At 42.4% G+C, this 26,183-nt stretch overlaps 1 protein-coding gene across 1 annotated transcript in view; it reads right to left on the bottom strand.

Moving 5' to 3' along the window:
- Window positions 1-26,183, bottom strand: part of LOC121440743 (amyloid beta precursor protein binding family B member 1 interacting protein) — a 100,554-nt gene that overhangs the window by 49,530 nt on the left and 24,841 nt on the right. The window contains exons 2-4 of the mRNA XM_041641592.1: window positions 5,385-5,456; window positions 3,592-3,679; window positions 731-1,017 (exon numbers count right to left, since the gene is read on the bottom strand). Coding sequence (XP_041497526.1) covers window positions 731-1,017; window positions 3,592-3,679; window positions 5,385-5,456 — 447 coding nt within the window. The remainder of the gene's footprint in view (window positions 1-730; window positions 1,018-3,591; window positions 3,680-5,384; window positions 5,457-26,183) is intronic.

Below are 26,183 nucleotides of genomic sequence, written 5' to 3'. Positions count from 1 at the left end.
GAAGTTTAATTATCATTGTAAAGGATTAAAAGGGGACAAAGGGGTGTCTTTAAAAAGCAAATGGGTCATGAGCAGAAAGCCCCCCGCTGGAAGCTCAAAAGGTGCGTAAGCCATGCAGTAAAATTCCCCAACCTCCAGAGCTCAATAAACCTTTATTTTTTTCTATATTACCCATCTGTAGTATTCAGTCATAGCAATAGAAAACAGATTAAGACAACATTGCTCATGGAAGACTCTCTGAATTTGCAAGAAACATACACTATCCTTTTTCATATTACTTCAGAGGTCTAGGCATACAAACTTATGGATGTAATTATCTCTTTAAAGAAAGTCCAAGGTGATGGGCAGTAATAAATAGCAATGGTTCTGCTATTTTGGGTCCTACATACTTTTTTGTGGGATATTTGCACATTGTGTGAAGATGTATTGCTGGGATTGGTGTAATAAAAAGCTGAGTGGCCAATAGCTAGGCAGGAGGTATAGGCGGGACTTCTGGCCAGAGAGAGAACTCCGGGGAGAAAAAAAGGCAGAGTTGCCAGTCAGATGTAGAGCAAGCAGGATGGGCAATACGGAAATGAGGTAATGCCACAAAGCAGAACATAGATTAATATAAATGGGTTAATTTGCTATAGTTGTTATAAGAGATAATTGAGAAAAAGCCCAAGCTTTCATAATTAATAATAATATTTGGGAGCTGGTGGTACAGAGAAAGATTCATTACAATACTTACTTTAGAGAGAGGTTCGGGAGGAGGTGGAGGTGGGGGTGGTGGAAGGTCTAACATGGGTTCTGCGGGTGGAGGTGGTAAATCATCCTCACAGAGGCTAACACCAGCTGCAGCAGCACTTGCTCCATAACCAAGTGAGGCTGCACCCTGGCCTCCTGACGCCGTGTGATGCTGATTCTGAGAGGACTCTTTCTGAGCCTGGATGGTCCTCTGCTCAGCTTCACTTATATCCGCTACCAAATCTGCCATGAGGGCATCTAAGTCTTGGTCTTCCAGGGCATTTAAGGACTCTAAGAGGAAAAATAGGATTAATGGGGTTTAAAAAGTCTGGATAAAACAGAAAGCAGTTATTTTTTTTAAAGAACAATATGTACCTAGGTGGGAATCATTATTTATGATTGTTATAATTGTTGTGATACAATACGAAAGACTGACATTTTTTTTTTTTATCTAGTAGCACATACTCACAAATTGGAACTCCTGAAATAACTACATTCAGTGCTTCATGTGAGGAAGGGTCTAACAGGAAGAAAAGAGAGAACCTATGCTCTGCAGGGGGCGCCTCACTCCAGCTGGGAAGTCAGAGCACAAGAGCAGAAGCCTGCATAGGGAACTCTTGAGTATTTCAGTGCAAAAACCCTCGGACTTAGGAACAGTAGAGGAGGAGAAAAGTGGAAATGGAAGGGAGAACACTGTGATCAACTGGGTTTCATCTCCCTCCACCTGACCTTGGGGAACCTTACATTCTCAGGTGCAAGATTAACAACTCGCAGATATTAAAAAGTAAAACCAATGAGCCCAAATAGTAAAGGTTTTATGAAGACAGTGGGTCGGGCAAGAGTTTTTAAGAAAGAATGAACAAGGCTTTTAGGGGGATAAGGAAGGAGGAGACTTTGTTAGGACTTTGTCCAAGTGTGAGATTACTGTAGAGGCCACACACATGCTCAGCAAGTTGACCAGATTGCCTGGAACAGTGGGAGTGCTGTGCACTGGGGACCATGCAGCCACCACATGATGACCAGGTGAAGAAGCGATAGACACTGTGCAGGATGTCCCAGAATGAGGAAGTGGGAGCCTTAGAAAATGAGCCTACTTAGCAAAAAGCAAAAACCGCTATGAGCCGGTTCATCGCCAGATATCCCCAGTGCCATGTAGCACTGATGCTCATTAATATCTTATTAATATGCCAAATAATAAAAATTTATTGATATAGCTTAAGTGTGTTACCATTGATAGATTATATTAATCAATATGGAATTAGACAGTGAGAAAGAGAGAATGAGAAATAGATTCCATTCTTAAGTCTGTCATTCTCTGAGTGACTTTGGGTGAAATATTTTTACCCGTTTTAACAACACTTTAACTGAGGGAAATAAAAATGCATTCTCAAAAAACTTAAAATTATTCACATCAGGAATTTGGTGGCTTTATCCTCTCCCAAAGTCAGTTCATCAAGGAGACAAGTCAGAACATCTTGACTCCTTGTTGCTACACCCTAACATGACTGTGCTTAGATATTTATGAGTTTCTTTGACACTAGGAATTAAGAGTCTAGAAAACATAGAAAGTTTCAGACCAGCCAGGGCTATATAGTGTTTTGAGACCCTGTCAACAAAACAGATAAAGCTAGAAAATCCTCAAACGAAAGACCTGTTGGAGCCCATGTGTGCAAGTATCTGTTAAGCGTGGCTGCTATGAATCCACAAAAGTGGACTAGTCTGTGGTAGACATGGATGGTGTAAGAAGTTTGGGAACAGAAGAGTGAAGTAAACAGAGGGCACTAGAGCCAGGAGGTGGCGCACACCTTTAATCCCAGCAGTCAGGAGGCAGAGGCAGGTGGATCTCTGTGAGTTTGAGGCCAGCCTGGTCTACAGAGACAGGACAGGCTCCAAAGCTACACAGAGAAACCCTGTCTTGAAAACAAACAAATAAACAAACCTCAACAGAAACAGCAATAAAACAAGCAAAATAAAAAGGACAAAAAAGAGCTCACTGGAAAGGGTGTACAATAATTGACCTAGAGATGGTTAATGGTGCCTCCAGGCTTTTCAAGAAGCCACTGCGAGGACAGGAACAACGAAGTAAGTGAGAAGGGGAAGCAGAAAAGGGGACTTTGGGTTCCCTGAGGGCTTCTTTGCTCCTTCCCCTGAGGCTGGTTTCTGTTGGGGGGGGGGGGCTTCTTTGCTAGTTCTTATGCTTTGGTAGCCTCTGGAAGTCTTTAGCAACTCTTTCTCCAGAGTTCCAGTGAGGCTGCTCTTGCAGCACAATGGCTGCATGTCTGGTTTCAAGAGTTCCAGCAAATTCTTACAAAGTTGGAAATGATTTCAAGATTTGTTACCATTTCAACATCAGATCTAACAGTTCTTTCTGCAGAAAAATGGGAAAGAAGATCCTGCTAGAAAGGAAAGCTTTATCTTAGAGAGAATGGAAGTTTCAAATGGTAAATTATGTACAAATATGTATGCAAAATAAAATAATGTATTTAGAATAAAGCATATTTTGAATCAGTTCCAATTTGTATATTATCAATAGTTATTAAATTGTTATCCTTGAAGAGACATTTTTATTAACATTTTCTTGACTTCTTAGTAATAAGAAGAAATTTTTCTTTTTTAAAAGGTGAGGTTATCCTGAGACTTTCATAAATGGAAGATGATCTTCCTTTTCATTACTGGCAAAAGTATCTAACAAACTTTCTTAATTCAATGTAGACATAGTAAAATACTGTGCACTGTCCAGGGTTTACACACTATATATCACGATGTCCACATTTCCTTAGTTTCATGGCCAGGGTCCAGTTCATGGAGATTTCAGGTCATCATTATGGCTTCAACTTGCTTAAGGAAACAAGTTTCTGTGCTTACCATTTAAATCCTTAAAGCCCACACTGTAGTTGAACTCTTCTCGGGGTGGCTTGGGCTCCGGAGGAGGAAGAGTATCCACTCCTAGACTCTGTGAAAACAGATCCCACATTTTCTGTGCGTGAGTCACAAAACCAACATTCCTGAAGCCCCAAACACTCACAATTTATACATTTTCTCTCCAAATATGCTCTTAAAGATTATGCTGTTACGTAAATGTTTTATAAGAATTTTTTTCTATCATAGAAAATTTCAGTTTAAAAACTATAAGAAGTATTAATAAAAAGACTGTGAATTGAGAACAATGAGAATTAAATAGTTCATTTTTCGTTTCTTTCTATGGGAGGGAGGGTTCAAGTCAGGGTTTCTGTGTGTAGTTAGCCCTGGCAGTCCTGGCTATTTTGGAATTCACTTTGTAGACCAGGTTGGCCTTGAACTCTGAGATCCAGCTGTGTCTGTCTCCCTAGTGCCGGGATTACAGGAGTGCACCACCCACGCCCTGGCAAAAATACTCAATTTTTCTAAGCAACAGAGAGACTTTGCTGTCATGAAGGCACATACTATACATAATTTATAAGGTCTTACACAGTGACATCAAAGAAAGGAATGTACAGTTATCTGGAAAGGAAATTCTTCTGCAAAATCCTTTAGTTATTTGTTTACTAATTATTTGTTTACTCCAAGGAAGTTAATGTTCCAACAGTTCCAATAGGGACTGATAAACAAGTTTCCCCGCCTGGGGCCTTGTCTGTGCTAGCTATTGCTTTACAATCGAGCCAGAATCCCTGCACACAGGTTTTGCTTTTGTTGATTTTTGATATTAAAATCTCATTATTTATCTTGTTGCCAAGCAGAAATTAAAATATTTTCCATTTTAAAATATTTCTTTTATGTTTTGTATCTTTCGTGTATTCTGTGTTGCTTAGATATGACTTACATTTTAAGATTATAAGAACTTTTATCTCTGTTTTCTCTCCTTTCATATGCTTAGATCTTTGATTCATGGAACTCATCAACATATAAAGGATGAGCCAGAGCTACAAATCTTAACAGATGTGTTATCCCAAACCATTTACTAATTTTTTTTTTGTTGATATATCACCAGGATATGTGGGAGGGGGTGGGGAACACAAATAGGACAACATGTTACTCATGTGAAGAACTGGAAAAAAGTGAATTGGGATTCTTCCTATATTGCTTCAACTTCTCTGCAAGCTTGAATTTTCTTCTGTATTACAATCACATCATCATATTTCAGTTCACTTTAATTTTTTGCTTATTTTAGGAAACTGGGGATACCAAGGTTTATCCATCCCTAATCATGGACAGTGGAGCCAATCTACTCCTGGCTGACTGTTTTTCTCAGATATGTAGCCTGTGGCTTGAGAGGCTTCCATGCTTCTCAGAGGGAACTGAGTTCTTGTAGTTCATTCAGAATGTCATAACAGTCCTTTGAAATACAGCATTTCCTTAAAAGATGACACAAAAACATCTTAGTCAGTGCCATTTTCGCACTTAGTCTCTAGGAAGGCAATTGCTAGGGATGTTGTTCAGAGGTGGTTGTTAAGGAGCCATGGGAATTCCTCCCATGGTTATGGTAAGCACAGATGTTGACATATCTATGCATGTGTGACATTGTATTAAACCATGTGAACCGAAGGTGCAGAAGCAAGAAAACCCATTTGTCCCAGCTCTGTCGCAGATGCACCAGGGTCACACGATGCCAATCTCTGACATCCTTTTGAAGGCCACCCCCGCCCACCCCCATACCCTGCAGGTTAAGAAGAGGACTTCACCTGGGTCAAGAGGTCCATCTCCCCCAGCAAGGTGCTGAACATCTGGTCTATGTCTTCATTTGATTCGCCCATCTGAAACAGGAGACAGCAGACATTAGCAGCCTCTAGGAGCTTACCAGGGGGTAAATGCTGCATTTTCAGTTTTTCCTCTATGATCAGGCAGCTGTGAGAAAAACCAGTTGGAGAAGAAGGCTCTGCTTACCCTGAAATTCCACTCCTGACCATCATCTACTCTGATGTCCAAGGTCGAGCTAAACTGAGGGACCAGAGCAAAACCAGAACATGGTTTTCCAAACAAACAAAAAGCTTTGTTCTGGGAGTCACCTTGCCTTAGGATTCCTTGTTAAAAAGAGAGAAAACCTCAAGCCACTCCTGATGGTTAACTTTGATGACCTACTTTTTTGCACTGAGAAGTACCAAGGAGATTGTAATGATGTTTCCAGAGATGAATGGATTAATCCCTTGATTGATTTATAGTAAAGATAACACTTTTGTACAGAGTAAAGAAACTGGACTAAAGTTTCTGAGATCGTGAATCAAAATAACATTTTCCCTCGCTTTGAACTTGTTTTTCTGTCACATATTTGGTCACAGCAATGACATAGCTACTAAGATGCTGTGACATCATGCCAGAGGGATGTAGAATTTAATCTCCATTTAAAAACACACTAAAACGTGGCTGCATGTTAAAATGTCTGTGATTAATTGTATTTACTGAGTGGTCCCATCCTTCATAAAAATATCTGTGGAATAACAATAGCTTTGGGCATATTCATTGGCAAGGTTGGATTGGGAAATGAAGAGATAATATACCCATTCTTTGAGGACTGCGTGGCAGGGTATAGTGTGGCAAAGGGAGTGAGATGCCTTAAATGTAAAATGAAAGATTCACTCAAGTATTTCCAAGGGTTCTAAGCAACGTAAGACAATGTAAGACTAACGTCACTCACAGCAACAATAGTCTGGTGAGCGTAGAGGATCAGTGAGTGTTATAGTCGAACATGGCAGTCCATTCTTGCTTCCTCTAGGCAGAAACATTTGAAAAAATTCTTCACTGAACATATCAACACTTTTTTTTGGTAACATTCCTTATAAAAACTATAGTCATACAGATTCAACAATGATATTAGCCACTGTGGTCCTGATACATGGCTTGGTGGTGGTGCAGCTGTCTCGGTTTGTGCAGGTCTTTTCTATGAGTCTAACCATGCGTCTCTCAGAACTTCCCTCCACTGCTGACTGTGATTCAGTGGCATTGTAAGTGGACCAGATAATTAAGAACACAGGAGGATGTGTGTGCTGTGTAAAATGTAAAGGAAGTGGGTATCCTAGGATTTGGGAATCCACAGAGACTTCTGGAATCAACTCCTCAGGTGTTGAAGGACTGCTGTATTTTAGCCAACAATATGTACTTGAACATAGATCATACATGCTTCTGTTTTCTTATGGACACAACTCATATATACAGAGAAATGATGTCATGTAAACACACAATGTTTACTATGTACTTACAATTTGGCTTTCATGATGATCAATCAATATGACTTAACTTTTTAAATTTAAATATATCCATCTTTATTTTCCTTCAATTGATTATTTTAAACAAATATTATTTTTCCATGCATTCTTTAATATGCAGGTCAGGTTCAAAAGAGTAAGATTTTCGAATGCTTTAATTAGCATACATGAATTATAATAATAGTAGGTCTCATAATATTTTTACATGTCCTTCTCCCTGTATTTTGATTGTATTCACCCCTAACTCCTGTCTCAAATCACCCTCTTACTCCTGTTAATCCCTTTTCTTTTCCTAAATAGTTACTTTCTACTTTTTCTATTTTCTTTTTAGTGTATGGCCAATGAATTTCATTAGTGTTGTTTGTAGGGACATAGATACTTTCCTGCAGCTGCACCTTGAAGAAAATATCCCTTCCCATCAACCACTAACTGTGTAAGTCCCCATGGAAAAGTGGGTCCATGAGCCCCTCCCACTTCTATTACAAGGTAGGTTCAGTTTTGTGCAGACTGAGTGCAGTTAATCACAGCTGCTGGGGGTTCCAGAGTGCACGAGCCATGACACCCCTGGAGGGCAGGGCTCCTTCTGATCCCCACGCCCTTCCGGCTCTTGCATTCTTCTGCTCCCTACTCCCCTAGACCCTGAGTCTTGGAGAGGGCGAACTGGATGCCTCTTTTATGGCTGGGCTTTCAGCAGTCATTTATTTTTGGTATCTTGAGTTTTCAGAGTAACTACTGACTACCACATAAAGAAAATATCTGACCAAAGCTGACAGAAGCATTAATTTATGGGCATAAGTATGGCGTTTTGAAGACAATTTGATGGGCATATTCTGTCCATTTGGGAAAACAATCACATAAAGACCAAGCCATGAGGTTTTGCTCAGGTTTCTGGTAGCAGACATAAATTCCATGGAGCCAGCATTAGATCCAATCAGAAAGCAGTTGTGTGGTGCTTTTTATAAGAATGGCCCCCATAGGTTCATAGGTTCATGTTTGAATGTTTGGTCTCCAATTGGTAGAACTGTGTGGGAGGGTTAATAGCAAACCTAATCTACTACCCTAGTTAGTATGTTATCTCTCTCTCCCTCCCTACTCTGTCTTGTGGTTGTTGTCTCAGAATGTAAGCTCTCAGCTACTCAGTCCTATGCCCATTAGCTGCCATACCCTGCCACAATGGCAATAGACCCACCCTCAAAAACTGTAAACAGTCATAATTGAGGGCCCCTAATTCAGTGCCCCCTGTTGTAATAGGGGCGGCGGGCCGCTTCCTGCCACCCAGCTAGCTTTACCCGAAATAATTACATGGAAACTGTATTCTTTTAAACACTGCCTGGCCCATTAGTTTCAGCCTCTTAACCCATTTCTAATAATCTATTTAGCACCACGAGGTGCACTTACCAGGAAAGATCTTAACCTGCGGCTATGTCGGGAGTAAGAATCATGGCGACTCCTGACTCAGCTTCTTTCTCCCAGCATTCTGTTCTGTTTACTCCACCCACCTATGGGTTGGCCTATCAAATGGGCCTAGGCAGTTTCATTAACCAATGAAAGCAACAGATTAGAAAGAAATCACTCCCACATCATTTCCCATTTTTCTGTTTAAACAAAAAAGAAGGCTTTCATTTTAACATAGTAAAATTACATATAGCAAAACAGTTATCAAGCAAGAATTACAGTTACAATATTTATATCTACTTTATCTTTTATCATAACCAAAGAAAACTATAACTATAACTAACCATTCTTCAACTCCATCAAAGACTCCAGAAGGATATAATATTACCTAAGCAAACAAGAAATTCAACCCCCAGTTCTCTCTCCTAAGTTTGTGCTTTCTTTCCTTTTGAAAAAAATAACTCACCAAGTCTAATTTGTACTGGAGAGTGATCAACCTGTCAGGAGCTATCCCTTAAAGAAAACTGAGTCTCCCTCTCCCAGAAACTATCAGCTACCAATAGCTTTTCAGCAGGACAGGGGCTCCATGCTAGAATACCAATTGGTTTGATCTTGACTGTAGTAGTGAGATATGCCATAGATGCAATAGTGACGTGAATGTCATGGGAGCAAAGAACCACTTTCTGCTTGGACCAAAGACCCAAGTCACAGGAGGAAACATATGCCTGGAACTGTAAATCCAGCTAAGAACCCATGGTTTGGGAGCTCCTTGGCCTCAGGAAAGACCCTACTTCTATGATTCTGCTAACTGGAATAGCATCAAACTATCCTCTAAATTCATATCTTTAGGCCCATACAAAAATAGTACAGTTGTCAGACCACATCATACAGCTGTCAAGAAAGAAACTCAGCAGTCAAAGTGCAGCCCCTTCCTCAGTTTTAAGAGGGAAAAGTAATGCTTTCCTTTTTAGTGATACAGAAAACTCCCTAAATACAGGTACTGACTATGTGCAACAATCATTTCGTGTTCTAAGGTTGGCATCTTTTCCATCAGGGGGTGGATAAGTGATTTGTCATTTGTCTGAGATATGCTAAGTGTCTAGACAGCCCTTTTTGGTTGTATGAGGATACGTCATGTGGGTACAGAGGAGTCATGAAGATGGGTTGGCCAGCACGGGCCAGGAAAAAGAATTTTGTTAAAACAAGAACAAACCTAGACACCATGGAGCAAACACAATAGAAGCAGACATTCCTACCCCAAATAATATGGAGTTCACACATCAGGGACAGACAGATACATGCTGTATCGAAAGAAGCATTTATTGGAAACTCAGAACCACACCCTTGAAAGTAGGCAGACAAGCATCAGATACAAAACTGAGAGGTAAGGCAGACTTGTGGACCTTGTCTACATGTGTAGGTCTAAAGTTAAGAAGGAATCAGACAGTGGTAGTGAAGGATGGTGGGAAATGTTTTTGCTATTTTATGCATATATTAGGGAAGAGGTCTATGAGTGGACCCCACTTCTGATTAAAGACAGGATTCTATGTGAGGATTCATTCACACAGAGTTTTGTTTTCCCCTAAAAGTATGTCCAAATCACCCTTTCCTGCGCTGGTCTGGATGTGGCTTGTATTCTTCTGTAGAGTTGCCAAAGGGATAGAACATTCACAGGTGAGGCTTGGAAGATGCCCAGGTGATGAGAAGCTGCCCTTGGAAGGCCTTAATACTTGTCTCTCACAGTAGATTCGTTTACCTGAGAGTGAGTTGTTACAAAGCAATATCAGCCAAACTGGCAACTTCTGTCTTCTTGTCTTACTGTGTGATGTATTCTGCATGTGTTTCCCGCATTGTGATGCCACGTACTGTTAGAACTTTACCAGAGCCAGGCAGACGTCAGGGCCATGATCTTGAATGCCCACAACTGTCAGCTAACACATGCCATTTCTTTGCAAAGTACCCAGACTCAGATATTTTGTTATAACTAATACTCTCCCCTTTTCAAATTTCCTACAAAATGGAGAAAAATAAGTAAGTGAATAAAATATTTATGTTTTTATAGATTGTGAAAATAGTTATGCTATTCAAAATCTTAGAATGGATCTTTCATGCATTACTTTGATGAGGAGAAATTAGCAGAATAAATAAATTTATACAGTTGTCATGTAAATTTATTTTATTAGACTTGTATGTGACATAATTTGTGAAAAACAAAGGAATTCTTCAAAAATTATTATTATTAACAGGAAAATTGTTTTTTAATGAGCAAAGCAAGCTATTAAAAGTTGAAAAATACTTATTGGCTGACATTATAAGCTACCAATCTATGTTACCATGAACTCATGTGAAGCAAAGGTGATATAGGTAGTAAGGACCTGCCACCATGTAGTCTCTTAGACCAGTGACTGGAAAACACACTAAAATGGAGAAATGTGACATCTGTGAGTCAGCAATACCCACCAAGTCCTGAGACTTTGGTTTCTCAGTCAGCACACGCTACTGATACACAGTGGGTTAAGAATGAGACAGAGAGAGTTACTCACCCAAGATGAAAACAGCTCAGACCAACATCCTTGGGACCCCCAGAAATGCTCCCAAGGTTCATCTGGCTAAGACTTCCCCTGTTCTTGCACTTTTTTTGCCTCTGCCTGCCCCCACCACTGTCTCTATTTGTCAGAGACATCACCATCAAAATCATGCTGGAAATACACATTCACAGTATAATGTCTAATGAGTTACATTTAAGACCTTTTGGTAAATCAGACATCTGGCGTAAGAGCATTACTATGTTGTTAGTCTGGCCTTGAACTTGGGATCCTCCTGCCTCAGTGAACTAAGAGCTACGGTTTTAGGTGTGGTACATCATTTGTAACTTTAGGAGTCTTTTTGCATAAATTTTGTTAATCTGTAAATGCAATCATCTTGCATGATTACCCTTTCCTTCAAGAAAGCCTTATTTCTGGAAGAGATGGCTCAGAGCCACGGATAATTCATGTATTACACACACACACAAGTATGAGAGAATAAGACTGTGTATGTGTGGTACTTTCCAAAGGCCAAAAGAGAAAACGCCCATCCATGAGGCTAAATGTGTTATTGGGGTTAGCAGCCAGCAACTGGGGTGGAGAAACTGTTGCAATGAGGCACAACATTGCAAAACAAGTCATGTTCACACCATGACTAGGTGGAGTTAAAAATCTTTTCATGAGTATGTAATTTCTGGGTTCTTTTTGTGTCTTGGGAAGAATATCACATTGTTGGTAAAAAATTGGAGCAGTACTCATTAGAGTTACTATACTATTTTTATTTTCTGGAGAACGATGGGTGTGCTGGAGGAGAAGCATATCCAGATTAAAACCCAACATTTCTTAGTTGACAGTGCTATTTTCCTAATGCAAATATTTCCTATGTAGGGAGGGTTCAAAATCAAGCTTCTGGTTTTCACCCCAGTCTTCTTTTTTTTCCATATAACTAAACTTCAATCATGTATACTTGAAAACCCTAAGACCTGTGTTACATATGTTTAACAGGACATATACTTCCATTCACCTCATGTATTTAGTTCAGTTTGAATGCAGTCTTCATTGTCTTTTACTTAGCAGATCCAGGCATGATTTTGGATCAGTCAGGGCAGTCATAATCCTACTTGCTGATAAAAGCCAACTCAAAGTTCCTCAGGTAATTCCATGCAAATGGCTCCCACTTAATGTTTCTTCTGTACCCCCTCCTTTGAAACACCCCAGGTTTGATGAGGGACCATCTGTCACTCAACGGTCTAGACGTAGAAGTTGGCTTGGTCCTTTCCTCTTCTGCTTTCCCACCCAGTGAATCAGAAAATGTCCTGGATTTTCCTTTGGAGGGCTTCTCCTTTCCTTCACTCCTCCTGCCTGGCCATAGTGGAAAGGCTCATCTCTCTACTCTTTGACCTTCTGGTCACCTTGACTTCCTGTTCTCACCGACACCATAGACACTGATTCCAAATACAGTCGTGAACGTATCACTGTCCTGCTTAAACACCTTCCATGACTGGCTGTAACGGAGTGGATATTCACATCAGGTGCCCAGTTAGTCTTCAGGATCTCTCAGGAATTTCTCCCACACACCCCTCAAGGCTCAGTTCCTGCTATTTGGGGACCTTGGTGCCCTAAGAATAGACTTTGTATCACTCTTTTGTCTTTGTACACACATTCCTTATAAAATCCTCTGTTTATGCTTCTTCATAAAATCCTAGTTATTCAAAATTCAACTTTCATGTCAACTATTTAATGGTGTCAATTAGACATACGCTTTCCATTGTCCTCGGCATATGGTCAATTCTAGCCTCAGCGACCACCTTGGGAAGGTACCGAACCTCGCCGTGCTACAGCTCCCTTGTCAGCAAACCGAAAGAATACTAGCACATATTTCATGGCGTTGCACACAGCATTGCCACCAGCCCTCAGCCACAGCGTTTGCCACAACAGCACCAGGCTCCTTTTGTACTGTCTTAGAACCTTCAGAATACTGGGAACTACCAGGGAGTAGTTGCTAAGGATCAGAGCTTACGGTTTTTGTCCTCCAAAATGTCTTGCTGAATAACTGCCATTCCAAGCAGGAAGCTGTGGGCTAGCATACAGTTCAGAAGCTACATACACAGCTCCCTACCACTTGACTGGGCCTGAACATGGTTCCTGTGGAGCCATATCAGATGTGTGACACGGCTGGGCTGGATGGTCCTCAAGAGGTCACCGAATTCCATCTTTCCTCTGATGTCAGGTCAGTTAAGCAGAAAGTCAGCTTTAAAGAGCTAACAAAACGAAACAACTTCTTTATTTAAAAGAAATCTGTGTGTATGTTTGTGTGGATGTATGCCACACGTGTGCTAACGCCAGGAGAGGACATTGGATCACCTGCTGCAGCCACAGGTGGTTGTGAGCCACCCCGTGTGAGTGCTGGGAACTGAACTCGGGTTCACTCTCAACCACTGAGCCGTCTCTCCACCCCAGAATGCCTGCTTCTCACTGCTGTCACAGGACCCTTGTTTGAAGCCAGGGGTCTTAGTTGCTTTGAGAGGAGTTCCATCAGCCGTGAGGTGACCCGACAGGCAGTGCCTAAGGATCTACTTCTTTTCCAAACCAACCCGAAGCCAATCAGTTTTTACAAGAAAAAGATGACTCAACTGCTATTTAATAAATAAAATAGTTACTGTCACTCAGCATTCCTAAGGCTATGACAGGCAATTGCAGGCCAGCTTGTGCTATATGGCTATACCCTGTCTCCACTGCCATGAAGGAACAAACAGGCCAACAGGCCGGCTATAGAGATTTGTATCTCGAATCCCAATACTCAGGAGGTAGAAACACAAGTTCAAATCCAGTCTGGTGCTGAGATCGCAGCTGCGTGCCATCATGCTTAGCTTACATCCTTCTTTGTTATAACATACATGTAAAAAGTTCCTGCTATGAACTAAATTTTGAACGAAATAAGAGTTTTGATACATTTAAAATGAAAAATATTTATAAAACATTTCATACCTCAATTGAAATATGCAATTTTGTTTTGTATTGTTTCAACAGTGTCTCATGTAGCCCAGGCTGGCCTGAAATGTGATGTGTAGTCAGTGGACTTCTGACCCTCTTGGCTGCCACCTCTCAGGTGCTAGGATTACCGTTGTGCTTGGCTCATGTGATGCTGGGGATCAAACCCCGGATTACACACATAGACGGCAAGCATTCTACTGAAGAGCTATACCCCCAGTTCAATGTTCTTATAAGAAAATTTAAAAAAAGATAGTGCTTTTTTTTCCATTTAGTTTATTTTTGGAGGTGGTGGTGTAGAAAAGTGATCCTAGCAACTTCTGCGTAAAATCAAAATGTTGTCAAGATTTTTCTCTTGTGACCACCAAATTTTGACTTTATAAAGAGATATATTTGGCTGGGCAGTGGTGGCACACGCCTTTCATCCCAGCACTCGAGAGAGGCTGAGACAGGCAGATCTCTGTTAGTTCGAGGCCAGCCTGGTCTACAGAGAGAGTTACAGGACAGGATTCAAAGTTACACAGAGAAACTCAGTCTTGAACCTCCCTCCCCCCCCCCCAAAAAAAAAGAAAGAAAGAAAAGAAATGATATACTTAGTAGTAGCAAGCACCAATGAACATAGCAACATATGTGTGGTTTACATATTTGTAAAGGAGTCCACATGCCAAAAGCCTGCTGTCTGGTCTCAGGAATCTGTGGGTGCTGTAAGCTAACTTAAGGGGGTGCAAAGTGCATCTCTTCCTCTGTGCGTTTAGCTTGGTGGCATCTTAACTTGGACTGAGGTGCTGACTGTTTCAAAGGACCCAGGCAGGATGCATGCAAAGGACCTTGAAGTCAGGAGCTACAGCTCTGGCAGGTTAGAACTGTTTTCAATGTTTCTTTTGAGCAGTTGCAATTCATCTGCCAAGGAGGAAACCCCACTGTTGGTGCTTTTGCATGGCTACAGGAGGGTGAGAAAAAAAAAAATCCCCAGTCCCACCTGTCTGACAAGGATAAAAATTATAGCTGATAAAGATTAGCCACTCTCCTTTGCTGCCTGGACTTTCTTCTGGCACCTTCTTCCATGGTGCCACGTAATAAAGCTGTCCCCGTGTCCTAGGCAGAACATTTATTTTCCCAACCTTACAAAAGACAAAACTGAGGTTCCCAATGTTTAAACAAGACTGCAGTTTGCCAATCAACGAATATATATTATACGGTTAGAAGCTTAGCCCCTGTAAGACTTCCTGTGTAAGTTTCTGTAACTGAAATTATCCTCAGTTTATGCCAAAGATTAAATATTTAGAAGTTATTTGCATGCCATCTTTTCATGTGGAAGATGGTCAAAGAAAACAATCATATTGTTAGACATTACAGGTGAACACTATTTTGAGTCTATGATTAGTTTGTCAGAGATGAAATAGAACAGGAAACAAAATTTAAAAATCTGAGGCTCTCTTCGCAACAATTTTCTTTCCTGTTTTTATTATTTTTAAAACTAGCCAGCTGGCAATAGCTTTTCAAGGAACATAATAAAAACCTATTACAAGGACAGGTTATAAAGAAGAACCGTTTTTAAAAGATATTTCTGTGAGATTGAGTGTGGTACCACAGACCTGTAATCTCAACACTTGTTAATGGGAGCAGGTGGTTTAAGAGTTTGAGGGCAGCCTGGGCTACATAGCAAGTTCTAGTCAGTCTCAACTACATAGTGAAACCCATTTTCAAAGAAAAGAAAAGAGAAAAGTTCACAGCCGGTGTCACACTTGGTTGGAGTCACACTTGGTCAGTGATATGCTTAACGTGGAATACCAAGTGCAGAATTCAGCCAAGCATACGTGCTGGCAGAAGCTATGAGGCTGTTACTTCATAATGTGCTTGGAAAACAACTTACACTGTTGAATTTGACCTAATTTCTTCAGGTTTTTTTAAAATGTAATGAGAGCTGCTCCTGAAGAGGAAGTGGTTCACGGAATAGCACAACACATGGTTTAAGGTTGCTGCAATGTTCAGGGGAGGAGGAAGGAAGCCAAGGTAGCAGGAAACAGGAAACAGAGATGTCTTTAATGTAACGAAGAAGGCAAACTAATTTAACTTGACAGAGAACCAAGACAAAGGAATGTAGGGGGGATTGGTCCTGCTTTGCACAGCACACTGGGGATAGTGAACACCTTAGGAAGCTGCCGAGATTGCTGGACAGTCACTGTGGTCATGAGACTAACCACACTCGTCACGGGGGAAACTAATATGGATTCTGCATTAGTACTTCTGTGTGCGGTTATGTGCAATAGCCTCCTCTCACAGTTATGGCATGGGACAGTGAGATGGCAAAACATTTGTAAAAAGACAGTTGTCCTAGAATGGTTTTCTGTAATTTAAACATGGAGAGGCTGCTCCTAAAACCCTAGAAGTTGATATGTGTGTGTGTCTGCATACTCACAAAAACACATGTGTGCATGCACACGTACACACACACACACACACACACACACACACACTGAGCAGCAAGATGAGCTATTAAATTTCTTTGTTTATTTTAAACTGTCTGGTTGTGTAACTCAGGCTGACCTCAAACTCCTAATCCAGAGCTGGTCCTATAGGTGTGGACCATCAGGTCAAGGAGGACGACGCTCAAATGTACTTATTTCCAAGTTGCTTTGCCTTTGTGTGAATTCAAGGGGAGGGGAGGGGATGAAAAGAGTCGGGCACTTTGCCAAGTCAAGCTCCCCAATGGTAAGGAACTGTTTTGACTTAGAATCTATTGTGACTTAAAACAAAATTGATAACACAATTTAGAATTTTTTGAGGAATAAAACTAGCAAATATTTATTGGCTGACTTTGTAGATAAAGTGAGCATATTACTTTTCAACAACAAAGACTCCCATGAACAGTCAAGAACACTCATTGGTGCAGGCCATCTGTTTCTTTTGACTGTACTCCAGTTCGACTTGTATTTCTGTCATGGCACCGTACAGTTTGGGCCAAGATTACCAGTGACCCTCATGTGGCTAATCTGATGGTTAATTCTAAGCATCTTACACCGGACTTAGTACTGTGGGTCACCCCCTCCATACCTGAGGGTTCCAGATCCATAGACTCAACCCATCATGGAGCAAAATTATTTTTCAAAGAAAGGTGTGCCTTCTTCTGAAGCTGTGAAGAACAACGTGGATCATTGCTCTCTTGCTGGGAGACGAGCCTGGTAGTGGTCCTTGTGCTTGGAGTGGTATGGGAGGGTAGGGGTGAGGTGGGAGGGTGGGGGTGAAGTGGGAGGTTGAGGGTGAAGTGGGAGGGGGGGTGAAGTGGGAGGATGGACGGTTACTTTCCCTAGCTCCACTTCACAGGGACTTCAGCAGGGTGAACCCCATGGGCTTTCAATGCCATCATCCATGCCAAGGGGAGGAGCTGGGGACGGGGACAATGCTATGTGGACTCCTCTTGTTCCAGGCTTCATAACTGTGTCATTCTGTTCCCACAGTTGAAAGGTCTAGAGATAGATGGCTGTGTGGTTCCAACCCAGCTGGTCAGCTGCCCTAGGCCCTGGGAGCGGAGTGTACTCTTCCGTATGTAGAGAGAGCAAAGGTTGTGGCTCTCTCAAGTCTTACCCTTTGTTAAGAAGTGCTGCCAGAATCAGAAACCACACAGGAAGTTACAAATGAGGCCTCACTGTGGAGCGATGTGGGGCTTAAGCAATCTTCTGAGCTATCAATCATTAAAACTAATTTGGCACTGGACCTGTGACATTTGCTAATAATCCTAAGACTTGGAAGTCTGAGGCAAGTGGATTATTGCGAGTTTGAAGCCAGCATGAGGAACGCAGAGAGTTTGAGACCAGGCTGCACTATGGAATAAGATCTTGTTTCAAAACAAAACAAAAAAACGGAAAACAAAATAAAACAAAACAAACAAAAACCAACCAACCAACCAACCAACCAAACAAACAAAAAACCAAGCCAACAACAAAGAAACCCAAAACAAGAGAATTTTGAGCAACTACATTAGAGGGAACAAGTAAATCATCTCTGTAACCTCTACTGAAGATGGTATTCCATACCCACTCTCCTAGGAAGAGAGTAGCAGCTAAGAGAGTAGGAAACAGCTAGGAGATGTTAGTAATCACAAACAAGGAGCTGGTTAGTCATCAAAAATTAAATTATTTGATAGTTACAATGTTTTTCATGTAAAACATTGATTATTTGTTATGATATGCTTCTTGCTTGAAATATTTGTGTGTGTGTGCACATTCATGTGTTCGTGTGTACATCTCTGTGTGTACCCTGTGTGTGTACATGCATGTGTGTGTGCACATGGACATGTACTGGGGATGGGGCCAGGACTCTGCATATACTGAGTATCACTGAAACACAACTACAGGCTCTATTAACCTTGGCTCTTCATTTCCCACGTGTTTTTCAGCAGACAGCCTCCAACACTGTATAAATTCACATTCCAGAGAGCTGGGCTTTATTCCTGCTAACTCAGCAGCCTCCCCTTCCAGCCTCTTCCTGGGGCTTCTCACCCTCCCCCGCCTCTTAGTTTCTCTGGCCTCAGGGTCCACTGGCCTCCCTCTCCCCAGGGGCTGCTGCCAACTCCTGGTGTGGTAACCACTGTCAGCGCCTAAGTTAGGGTGAGGTGCTCTGCTCTCTCTTCCACAGACACAGCAGGCTTGTCAGCACCACCCTGCCGCCCCACCTCACTGATTTTTATCTCTAACGCTCTGCCGCCCAGCTGCTCTGAAGCACTGTAAGCCTGCATTGTCCGTGTGTTTTGCTGTGTGTCTGGAACATCTGTTCCCAGCTCACCTAAATAATCATCTCACTGCACAGAGACAGACCTCCCTAGACCGAGCTCAGATAATCTTTTCCCTACCACCCTTCCCTCCCTGTACAGTCTGTGTCCCCTCATCGCTTAGAATGCAAGTCCAAGTAGAGTTGACTGTTTTTGATACAGTACTGTTATAGCTCCAGTATAGAACAATGTAGATTATGATAGACACCAAGTGAATAGTTGTTAAATGAGTGAGCTCCCTGAGGAGCCCAGGCTGCTTTCCCTGTCACTGTGTCCCTAGAGTGACACACATTGGCCACCTTGGCCGTGGAAGGACTTTACAAATACATGTTAGAGAAGTTAGCAAGTTAAAGGAGAAGACAGAAGTGGAAAAAGAGAAGAAGATGAGTTTGATTGTCTTGTTGTTTGTGCTAGGCTAGAGTGCAGGCCAGGCTGTTTTTGAACTAATGATCCTTTTGCTTCCGCCTTCTGGGTCCTGGGATTACAGACCCGTGCTACCATTTCCTGGCTCTTGGGAGGAAGGATTTGAAAAGAGAAAATGATGCCACGGCTACCTTGGTGGCTGGTGGTAGTAATGAACAAAGGCTGTTGACATCACTAGCTTGGTGGCTGGTGGTGGTAATGAACAAAGGCTGTTGACATCACTAGCTTGGTGGCTGGTGGTGGTAATGAACAAAGGCTGTTGACATCACTACCTTGGTGGCTGGTGGTGGTAATGAACAAAGACTGTTGACATCACTACCTTGGTGGCTGGTGGTAGTAATGAACAAAGGCTGTTGACATCACTACCTTGGTGGCTGGTGGTAGTAATGAACAAAGGCTGTTGACATCACTACCTTGGTGGCTGGTGGTGGTAATGAACAAAGACTTTTGACATCACTACCTTGGTGGCTGGTGGTGGTAATAAACAAAGACTGTTGACATCACTACCTTGGTGGCTGGTGGTAGTAATGAACAAAGGCTGTTGACATCACTAGCTTGGTGGCTGGTGGTGGTAATAAACAAAGACTGTTGACATCACTACCTTGGTGGCTGGTGGTAGTAATGAACAAAGGCTGTTGACATCACTACCTTGGTGGCTGGTGGTAGTAATAAACAAAGGCTGTTGACATCACTAGCTTGGTGGCTGGTGGTGGTAATAAACAAAGGCTGTTGACATCACTAGCTTGGTGGCTGGTGGTGGTAATAAACAAAGGCTGTTGACATCACTAGCTTGGTGGCTGGTGGTAGTAATGAACAAAGACTGTTGTCATCACTGGGTAAATGATGCAATGTGACATTTACCAGATTGCTGTCTCACTCTAGGAGAGGTGAAAGGGAAAAGGTTGGATGTGACTCTTCACAGGTCAGCAGATTCGGAAATCAAACTATATGGCACATTTACTTAACACCTACAAAGGGGACATTTTAAAATGAAAACCATCTAATGGAGGCCTCTTTAACCAGATGTTCAATTTAGGGTCACCAGTGATGGGGCAATGTGATGTGTCTCCTGAAAATTGATAGTTTGAGGACACAACATCTCTTTAGAACTGCCCTGGAAGTGGCGATCCTGCTCTACATCCAATCAGAGCAATCAGCCAGATAGGTCCAATTTGATGGCACTTTGCAAAAACAAAACAGTGGGTTTGGACTTTTAATTTCTTTTTAGACATAATTTCATTATGTAGCCTGTGTTGGTTTTGAACTCACAATCCTCTTGCTTCAGCCTCCTGAGTATTGGGAAAGAATATTTCAACTCTTCAAATTAAAAGAAAGATATTATTAAAATAATGAGAAAAATGAGTATAGATTATGCATCAGAAAAAGATGAATTTGAATTTCCTGAGTGTGCTTATTGTACTACGGTGTTTGTACGTAGCCACCACCATGTGACGGCTGTATCGTGGAAGAGCGTGCCTTCCTTCTTCACAGATGGACATTAAGGAAAATAGAGGCATGCAAACAAGGAATGACGCTAGGTGAAGGATTGTGGGAGTTTACTTCATTATTCCTCTTTGTTGGAAGCTTAAAATGTTTCAAAATAAAAATTTTAGAGGGAAAAAGAACCAAATTAAGCAAAAGCAGAAAGGACAAGGGACAGTAGGGGAAGGACAAGGGACAGTAGGGGAAGGACGAGGGACAGTAGGGGAAGGACGAGGGACAGTAGGGGAAGGACGAGGGACAGTAGGGGAAGTAGAGGCAGGCAGAGGGTGTAAAAAGAAAATCTGTCTTGGGCACCATACATTATTTTATCTAGTTCTCGTAGAAACCAGGTGAGGGTGTGGTCAGGAGCATGAGTGACGTGCCTAAGATCTCACAGGGCACACATGGTTGTATGGACTGTCATCCAGCCACTCCAACCAGCAGACAAGCTGTGTAGACAGTGACTCATGGCAGAAGCATGTGAGTAAACCATAGATGGAACATACTTAGCTTAACATTAGAGGAGACAAAACCACACCTTCACACACGACCATGACAACAAAGGCATGTGTCAGCATGCGGAGTCAGACAGAAATAGGATTTTGTGGAGCCATATTTTCACCCCAAAAGGGCACGTTCACAACAGTGACTCAGGCCGTCTGTCCCCTGATGGAGGGTCATTGTGTCACAGCCCTTCCCCTAGAACAGATAGACTGAGCTGCGGCCAGGGTCTGCTGAGGCCTTGAGAGCATCGCAGTTTGGTCAAAGCAGATGAAATCAGTGCTTGGGTCTGGATGCTGTTTTTCCTGGGAAGCTCAAGCTCTCCCTTCTCTCCTCCTGACTACAAATGGAAATGGAAAAGCAAGAAGAATACTATTTCTTTAAAATATATTAAATATATTTTCAAGGAATGCCCTAAGAGTTTGTTAATGTGCTGGAACATTTTCATTGTTACTGTGCTGGGACTTAGTGGAATCTTGGAAGGACACAGCCTAGTGTGAGGTGATGGGCTCACTGGGGGCATCGCCCTCAGCAGGGAAATCTAGTTAGTCCCTACAAGAAGCTGTTGTCCAAGAGCCAGACTAACACCCCCCACTCCCTGAACTCACTGTTTGATATTTGACACACTCCCCCTGCCAGTTCTCATCCAAGGTCAGAAAAAGGCCCCACCTCCAAAACTGTGACCTAAACAAACTTCCATTCTTTATAATTGCTTAGACCAGGCCATTCTGTTATAGCCTCCAAAAATGGAAAAATACAAAAAGGGGAAAAGGTTGAAACTTTGGCCTTGAGTTTTATATTTTTCTAGTACAGAAAAGATTTCCCTGTGTAAAAAAATTCCCTATTAAAATTCCCAAATCTCTAAGCCTGGGAATATTAATTTCATATGGCTTTTCATCTTCCAGGTTGCAGAGGGGATATTGTCTAAACAGTCTTAACAATCAGCAGTCACAATCTCATCTACTGTTTGAGTGCTAAAAGCCAGGCATGTCCACTAGGTTTTGGCAATCTTCACCAGACAGACAATATCTCCCAAGCTTTGTATGAAAGCATCAGACAGCCCCCGTAGAGCTGAGACTACCACTGAGACTAAAAGTCAGGGGACAGCATGGGAGATTGCCAAACTTTGCCACAAGACTACCCTAGGACTGATGGTCATTATTTTCAAATAGATTTGGGAGGGAGGTGGTGTGGGGAGGGATGTTCCCATACCACACTTGGGTGTGGGAGTCAAAGGACAACTTTGTGGAATCAACTCTCTCCTTCAACCTTTATGTGGGCTCCGGGATGAAGCGCAGGCTGCCAGGCTGGTGTGGCAAGGATCTTTGTCCACTGAGCCATCTTGCCCACTCATTTTCATATTTTAATGCTGCTGAAATTAGGAAGATTCATATGGTAGACTATAAACATGGTTGGCCACTGGTAGGTGTTAACTATGTTGAAATTGTCCTCAACTCCATATATGGGAACTGAAACATGTCTATCATCTGACATATTTGTTACATTTTTATTGGTAGTTGTGAGGCAGTCTTCTGTTGCTGGGAGAAACATATGTAAGATAGTCAACCTAATGAAGAAAAAGGTTTGTGCTGCTCACAGTTTCAGATATATCAATCTATGATTGTTTGGTCCTGTGGCTGCACGGTGCACCACAACAGAAGCACACGACAGAGGAAGCTGTTTATGTCTTTTAGTCCGAAGCAGAGAAAATGGAAGTGCAGGGTTCCGACATCTCCTTCCAGGGCACACAGCCCAGTGTCCTCACATTCACACTAGCTGTGCCCGCTAAAGGCTCAGAGCCTTCACAGTAGTGCTCCAGGCTAGGACCCAGCCCTAGTGTGAGAGCCACTGCGAGACACTTATAAAACTCCAGCTGTAGTATAGTACACAGTAGAAACTTGGATTCAAAACTGTTACTTCAAAAGCTCTCAACTGAGATACACAAGGATGTGCCACCAAAATGCAAAGATGTCATTCAGGAAGGACTGCTGTTTATAGGCCAGCTCATCAAAGAAGGAGAAATTTCCGAAGCACTCAAGTAGTAATTCTCACTTTCAAGAGAGGTTGGTGGGCTGGCTTATCCAGTATGAAAAATTACCTATTAGTACCAAATGCCTACATAGCCAGTGCCTCTGACTGACATCCAGGAAAAGCAAACTTCTAGCAATATGTAACAGTTCAACCAATATCTAGCAACTCAATGCCAAAACAAAGCTCTCTGCTTAACTAATAAGATACATAAAAAGTATGCGTCACTCTGTAATAAGCCTAAAAGTCATATGGTGGACGCGAAAGCCAAGACTGAGGCTTGGGTTGGGTAATGAACAGCTAGCTGCTATCCTGGCATGCTCTGGCCCATGGTGGCAGAATGTATCATGTGGGAGTATGTGACTGAGGAAACAGAGGAAATGGGAGAGAACACAGGTCAGCAGAAGAGGAAGGTTCTCTGTCCTGAGATTCTCTTGATTCTCAATATCAAGACATACCACATGTGCCTTGTCTGGACTATACGTTGTTCCAGCTGATACAATCAAAAGGAAATAATCTACACTGATGAATTAGATCTGATAACAATGTTGACTGTTCTCAGATGACAGCTGAGAAGTGACCTTTCCTGTCACCCTAGCTGATAACCTTCCTTGTGGAGGAGTGTGGAGGAAGGTAATCGAGCATCTGCTAAGGTGAGTCACGTGGGGGATGACTTAGTCATGTTTCTATTGCTGTGACATCCGGACTGAAAGCAGCTTGGAGAGGAAGGGGTTTGTTTGGCTTTGCATTCTCAGACTATTGAGGAAAGCCAAGACAGCAACTCAAGGCAGGACCATGGAGGCAAGAGCTGAAGCAGGAGCTGGGAAGGAGCGCTGCTCACTGGCTTGCTCTCCAGGCTCTCAGTCAGCTAAGACCAAGGACCCATGGGGAGCGCTGCCCACAGTGGATCCTCTCATATCAATCATCAGTCAAGAAAATGTGCCACAAACTAGCCCATAGACAATCGGATGGAGATGTTTTCTCAATTCCAACTCTTCCTAGAAAACTCTAACTTGTGTCAAGTTAACAAACAAAAATCAAAAATCCTAACAAAGACGGGGATGCAGCTTGATGGTGACCAGAGCATATGCTCAGCTTGTGTCATCCCCAGGCCGCTTTTGAAAAGTGAGTGAAGAAATAGAAGTAACACAGGCGACTTTCTGAGAAAGCAGTAACTGGAAAACGTTATCATCTCTGTCATTTAGATTTTTTCCCAGTTATTTTATGGCCCCAAGTAGCATCTTTCACATGAATGCACCATGCTGCAACTTAATCCATTCTATTGCTGGAAACTGTAGCTTGCTAGTACCATAGCTTGGCATGTCACTAGGCCTGAGTCTCTGGACACCAGTCCTTCCATTACCCTGGCTCAGAAAGCACCCAGCCCTGGGCTGCGGCTAGCGGCAGCATGGGAAAGTCACAGGTTGAAAGTAAGGGAAGGGATTCCCCTTAGAAGGCACTTTACTTTTTGAGACTAAAGGAAGCACAAAGCACACACTCCAACTCTGTGGTTTATATTGGAACCGCTCAGATTAACCGCCAGGATCCCGCCAGTTGCACTGAGGATACACCTAGGACTCCATGAAAGAGCAGAGAAAACCTAGTAGCTGGGTTTGTAGATATGTCATGGAGGATGCTGGAGTAGGGTCACCATGTAGGTTCCAATTAGTTTCCAATGTCGTCTTAGGATGTATGACCCACAGAAATGATGGGTGCACAGACATAAACAAAGAGTGATCTTTATGTTATTGCCATATAAACTCACTTGCCTACATAGCAATTACCCAGCATTTTGTACCATAATATATTTAAAATTATTTCTTTTATTTTTGATATTGAAATATAATTATACCATTTCTCCCTTCCCTTTAATACACACCCTTGGTCTCTTCCTGTACTATATTTTACTTCTTGATTCAGTTATCCATTAGCTAAAGAAGTCGATGTGGAGTACAAACTCTGCCAGGTAATCACTGGTGTCTAAAACTTGAATAATTGTTATATAAAGGAATGATGTGGAAGTCTAAACATCACTGACTTTGAGTACACAAAAAAGCACGAAAGGCATAAGATAATAAAGACCCTGCCAATGTTTGAATCTGAAATGTGCCCCATAAGCTCAGAACTTAAGTGTTGTTCTATAGCTACTAGCACTGTTTTGGGAGGCCGTTGGATGGGGCCTGACTGGTGGAAGGAGGTCACTAGGCACAGGCCTTTAAAGCTTGTTAACCTGGCCCCTGACGGAGGCCAGAATCTCTGTCTGCTTCCTGATCTAAGAAGCCATCAGCACTGCTCCTGCAGGGCCCGAGCCACTGTCATGGCAGCACCACTGGAATGAACTGGGACGCCCTGAGACTGAGTCAAGATAAACCTCTCCGCCCTTAACTGTCCTGCCAGGTACTGTGTCAGAGCAGCACAAAAGTCACTAACATAGGAACAGAGAGGGAAGACTGACAAGTCTCCTGGCATAGGGAACTGGGGCAGCACCCGAGAGGACGTGCAGAGTACGCAGCTGTCCAGTCATGGGCCTGGACTCTGCATCTTGAAGGAACCATATTAGCTGAGCTTTTACCATGCAATGCTGAGAAACATCACCTCACACAACCCTACGTTCCTTCATCCACAGAAAGGGGCCATTTCAATGGGTTTTATGATCATTAAATAAGAGACTATGTCCACAGCCACATTTGCTTACTAAATGCCTGTTGTGTTGATCTTCAGCTAGTGGTGGCAGTGGATTCCATCATTATGGCTGTTGCCCCTTTACTTACAGTCCAGAAATCTCAGGGGGGTTATACCACACACCAGAGAGAGCACCTGTGTATCCATGCAGGTGAGTAAGAAAGAAGAAGCCAAAGCTAATTTTTGGTCTGTGTTCTGTTTCTCTCTACAACGGTGGTTTTCAAAAGGCAGGTTCTTCAACCACCAACAGCAACATCATGCAGACACGTTAGAAATGCAAATCTCAGGCCTCATCCAAAAATGGCAAAACCAGAAACACTGGGCCAGGAGGTTGAGCAGTTTTTGTTGTAATAAGCCCTCCAGGGTGTCTCTATTGCACACAAGACCGAGAATTGCTGCTCTGCAGGTGGTAAGAGTTCAAAAAGAAATTTGAATATAGAATGTAAAGGGATGAAGAGAACCATTCACTTCAGCCAAGAGCAAACT

This window comes from Microtus oregoni, unplaced genomic scaffold (assembly GCF_018167655.1).
Source record: "Microtus oregoni isolate MIOR12 unplaced genomic scaffold, Mior012 000070F_ref0000104, whole genome shotgun sequence".
In the NCBI taxonomy this organism is placed as follows: domain Eukaryota; kingdom Metazoa; phylum Chordata; class Mammalia; order Rodentia; family Cricetidae; genus Microtus; species Microtus oregoni.
The sequence above is the reverse complement of the archived record's forward strand: the minus strand, read 5'-3'. Positions and strand labels throughout refer to the sequence as shown.